This window comes from Apis dorsata, unplaced genomic scaffold, assembly GCF_000469605.1.
Source record: "Apis dorsata unplaced genomic scaffold, Apis dorsata 1.3 scaffold_376, whole genome shotgun sequence".
NCBI lineage: Eukaryota > Metazoa > Arthropoda > Insecta > Hymenoptera > Apidae > Apis > Apis dorsata.
This window is the reverse complement of record NW_006263639.1, coordinates 474,403-479,512: the sequence shown is the minus strand read 5'-3', so window position 1 is coordinate 479,512 and position 5,110 is coordinate 474,403. Positions and strand designations below refer to the sequence as shown.

The 5,110-nt window shown below is 25.9% G+C and overlaps 1 protein-coding gene across 1 annotated transcript; it reads right to left on the bottom strand.

The window, feature by feature from the left end:
- Window positions 1–446: 446 nt before the first annotated feature.
- Window positions 447–4,536, bottom strand: LOC102681741 (neither inactivation nor afterpotential protein G-like). The gene is made up of 9 exons (XM_006618819.2): window positions 4,244–4,536; window positions 3,425–3,627; window positions 2,896–3,255; window positions 2,137–2,310; window positions 1,825–1,978; window positions 1,625–1,746; window positions 1,184–1,367; window positions 856–1,078; window positions 447–634 (listed from the first exon to the last, which is right to left on the bottom strand). Exons 1-9 carry the CDS (start codon window positions 4,362–4,364, stop codon window positions 499–501), a joined length of 1,677 nt encoding a protein of 558 aa, XP_006618882.1. The 5' UTR covers window positions 4,365–4,536; the 3' UTR covers window positions 447–498.
- Window positions 4,537–5,110: the final 574 nt, after the last annotated feature.

Here is a 5,110-nt window from a genome sequence, read left to right as displayed (position 1 = left end):
TATATTATTCATACAAAATAATCAAAATTAAATTTTATTAGTATAATTTTTTTTTATATAAATATTTACTTATATATATATAAATATTTTAACATATTCGTGTTAAAATATTCGTTTTGGACGATCGATTCTAGAGATCAAAATGAACAGAAAAGTTTGAAAGTTTTATAAGCATTTTTTGTATTTTGTATAATCTACCCTCTAAAAATATTCTGAACGCAATAAATATAAATAAATAACTCTGAATTATTACAATTAATATATATTCATAGATATATGTAAATATATTATATATTTATGATTATTTTTATTACTTTTTGATTTATATCTTTTGAAGTATGTACATGGATCAAACATTAAAATATTGAAAATATACATTATATATCAAGTATAAATAATTGTTTGAATTCAATTGTAAATTCAATTGTAATTAACTTAATATTTTTATATTTTTCTCTGTTTATTTCAATTATACAACATATATACATATATATATTTTTAATTGAATATGCGACCAAGAATCAAATCGCTTGCTCGCTCCGCCATTGCAATTAGAACGGAATTCGGATTACCAGAAATAGGAGTTGGTAATATACTAGAATCTATTATTCTAAGTCTGTTGACGCCTTTCACCCTGAAACGAAAAGATGGATAATAAATTAAATTTATTTTTAACAAAATTATGTTTCTTAAATTATGTTTCATTCGTATAATATAATATTACTCGTAAATTAATTCACAGATTAATAATTTTTCGTTTAAGAAAAAGAAAGATTTGATCGAATATATAATAATAATAATATTTTATAATAAAAAAGTTGAATTGAAAATTTCAAAATATCAAAATTCTTTCACCGTAATTTCTCGTCGACGACTGCACGATCGTCAGCACCCATCCTGCAAGAGCCGCATAAATGATAACTCGTGAGACCACTGATTCTCAATACGCATTCCATATACTCGAGGTTTCTATAATCTTGTCGCAAGTGTCGACATTCCTCCAAGTTAGGATGATGGATTTTTGCCCCATACTCGCGAAATTTCGGTGTCTCGAGCGTTTGGATGGCGAAATTTACAGCTGTGAAATTTCCTTTCGTCGTACAAAGTGCGAGAAACACTCGTAACGCGATCGTAATTTAAAAATTTTATCGCGATTTTGCGATATACAAAGAAATTTACATACCTCGATGGGTGCACAATACATCGTCGTAGTGTTGAAGGTAAGCAGGATCGATTTTTGGTTGATGACGAATATTGGCAGATCTTAACGATATACTACCACGACTTTTTGGTTGTAAGCAGTAGGATAGAAATATGAATCCTTCGTAAGAGCTGTCATTGTAGGATGGATACAGCAATCTGTAAGGCTATAGAATATAAAATGCAGTTCTAAAAAAAGGTAAAATTTTTTAACATTATCTCTTTAATATTATCTTAATGATATCCTTATCTAATGATCTTAATGATTAAATAATTCAATTGTTTAATTTATAAGTATTTATTTATAATCATATTATTCTTTTAGAGAAGAAGAAGTTTATAACGAAATTATTAATTATTAAAATGGATTTGAGAAAACAAAGCATAAACAAGAAATTAAGAATTATTATTGCAACATACTCACCTCTGTTTTTTGATTAGATATACTTTTCCATATATTTTCATCAGTAGAACCTATTCCAAGAAGCATGATACCGCTATCATTGGTACGACCCACCGCCATTATGGCATTTGTTGCATACCATCCTTAAAAAGCAATTAAATGAAAAATAAAAAATGATATATTAGAAAATGTAAATGTTGTTAACATAATTTGCTACATACCTTTTCCAAAAGTAAAATAATTGAGCACCTCGGGAAGCGTTTGTAATTTAAAGAACGTTATGCTCACGTTTGCTTTGAGATTAACGTAAACCGGAAGCAGAATATGGTCGAAAAGATTTTTACCCACTTCCAGAAGATTACTCACCACAGGTATCTAAAAATATTTCTATTCTCATATTGTATAAATCATCTTTCTGATATTTTATAGGATTAAAAAACGATTATAGTTGCTATATATTATCAATAATATATGATTATTGATATTTTTAAATTTTATTTAAAGAAAAGATTAAATATAATATAATACATTACCTGAAATTTGTTAAGTTGTTCGGCTGGTCCGATTCCAGAAAGCAAAAGCAATTGAGGAGTATTGATAACACCTGCACAAAGAATCACTTCTTTCCTCGTGAAAATCTTTCCCACTGATCCATCTTTGTAAATTACTTTGATCCCATCTGCGTTCGAATTCTCTTTGAAAAGTATCTGAAAATTGACAAAAAATTTATTAGAACATATATAAGTCGATATTCTTTACGATTAAAAATTAAAAATTTCCGATGCTCGTTTGAGAGATATTAAATATCTTTAACAAGTAGTTAATGATTAATGGTAATTAACTAATGTAATGACTGATTATTTACAAGCATAAAAATTTTAAATAAACTCCAGACATTCTCTGAATTGAATTTATATCCATATCATAGAAGTATAATAAAAAAATAATAATATTATGTATTATAATATATTAAAATTATTAATATATATGAAATATACTAATAACTTGCTAGTAAAATTTTGAAAATTATGAATAGTTCTAATTTTTTAACTCCTATTAAAGCATATTAATGCTTGACAATCCATTCTTACAGAATATTATAAATACTTATATTGCAACATCATAATTAAATATTCATAATTAATATCATAATTAAATCATAAATTAAATATTCCATATTTGATGTTATTTATGTCGCAATTAAATTATTTAAATATAATTTTTCGACAAATGTGAAATATATTTTCCAAAAAAAAGAAAAAAAATACACAATAAAAGAAATAAAATCTCACTTTCGAAACCAACGTGTTCGTCAAAATATGCAAGTTCTTTCTATTCCAGGCATTTTGTAAATGCGCGTGAAATGTGCTCCACCGTGAACCTCTTTTAACAGTGTACAGACCCTTTTGTAGAGTCACATTATTCAACTTCAACGATTCTTCCGCCATGAGAAAAGCTTCCGCCAGATATTCTTCCTCCGGGCTGGACATTACGTTCATGATATCGGACACCTTTTTAAAATACGGAAGTAGATCGGCATGTGACCATCCCTTCGGCCAGGCTTTATAATCTTCCGGCTTTCCGAAAGAGTGAACCAAATAATTTATCTGCCCGGTACCGCCTAATCCTTTACCTCTTGGAACTTTTTGAATCTATAATAAAAACGAATTCATTAAATCAAATTTATAATTGTTTCCATTTTTATTGATAAAATTTTAAATTTCGTCATTTTTCCAAAAATGATGGTATCTTTATATTGATGATTATATTGAAATGATATAAAAGATTTAAATTATTTATTATTCTAGAATGTTTATTTACGTGATTCCAAAATCCTTTTGAAGAGTATATTTGGGGTTCCGTCGAATAGGACCAATCGACATCGGTCTTTTGCAGAACTGGCGCCAGAATTGGAATGGATGACACCCATCCAAAATGTCCTCCCGCTTCGACCAATAAAATCGTCAGATTTGAAATTTCGGAAAGCCGTGATGCTATTACACATCCTGCTGTTCCAGCACCAACTTTACAAGTGAAATGATTTAAATGTTAATATGTTGTTAAATATGAGAATGAAAAAGTATCTATTCTTATATTTAATCAAATTAATAAAAATAAATTTTATCAAGATAAATTGTTCAATTTGTAAAAAGTTTAGCACTAGTCATGTAATATTTTAATGAAAATGGAACTAAAATTGAAAAATTTAATTTTTAAATGTTTCTCTTATTATTTGACATTATATTCTAACATCTAAACATTATTCATTATTTATTTTGCTATATTTTAATATCTTTACTGGGAAAATTTCTATTTAGTATTTAAGACATAAAAAATCTATAATAATTAATATAACGTTTAGGAAATTAATTTCAACATTAAAAATAAATGCAAAAAGTAAAATTTTAATATAATATATAAATGCAATATTTTTTATAAGTTGCATCAAATCTGATGCAATTACATTATCTTTATTATATTACATTATCTTCAATTATTTAAATCAGTCATTTATCGATTCAACAAGGATAAGGATTAAAGGATTAAACAATAGATATTAATTTTTTGTTATTTAAAACTACACTCATGCGGTATCGCAGTCACCGACATTGTCGAACGAAAAGGAGTTCCACGACTTACCGATTATGTAATCGTAATGCGTATTAGGGTGCTCTATAATGCTAGCCGGACTGTTAAAATAACAATGATATAGTAACGATACAAATAACACAAGGGTCGAAATCAGTACGTAGTTCCACATCGTTATGAAGCTATTCACGGTCTGTCTGCAATCGGTGTCGGTGACAGAACTGTGATGAACTAACAACGATCAGGGTATAGAGTAATTCCAATATTAAATTAGCATTTCCGTTCGCAATCGATAGTCGTACAGTAACAAAAGTGGACTGTCATAAAAATGTGATGATGCAAAGTTGAGATAATTAGTTACATGTGGAAAAAGTGCTTGAGTATGTGCATTAATATTTAAAATTTTAATATTATACAAATATCTGTATTTAATTAATAAAATATATCTTAAATATAATAAATAAACTATATCTAGGAAAATAATATGTATGTAAGTAGGCAAGATTTTTTGAAATAATATATAAATAATATGTAATTTATATAAAATTAAATATTTTAATTATATATATTTTTATTCATTTATTTTTATTATTTATATCTTATATAATTTCTTGATCTAATTTCAGCTATATGAAAGAAAGTAATTTTAAATATTTAAATTTGTAGAGTATATCTTTGTCAAAATTATTTCGTATATTATCACCTAGCAATGGAACAAAAAAATATAATGTTAAAAAAATATATTTTTTTTATTATATATTAAACTTATAATATTATATCTTGAATAATATAAAAAAATATTTTGTTATGTTATTCATTAATAATATATTAATAACACTTTAGTTTACAAAAATATATTGATTATTATATTATTGTAATAAATTCTTAAATATTTACAATTTAAAAATAAAAAAATCT

Excerpts from the sequence above, each read along its gene's own strand:
- LOC102681741 (XM_006618819.2), bottom strand. The coding sequence starts at position 4,364 with ATGTGGAACTACGTACTGATTTCGACCCTTGTGTTATTTGTATCGTTA. Across the intron at positions 3,256-3,424 it reads CAAAAGGATTTTGGAATCAC|ATTCAAAAAGTTCCAAGAGG; the intron begins GTAAATAAACAT and ends TTTTTATTATAG. Across the intron at positions 1,747-1,824 it reads TTATTTTACTTTTGGAAAAG|GATGGTATGCAACAAATGCC; the intron begins GTATGTAGCAAA and ends TTGCTTTTTAAG.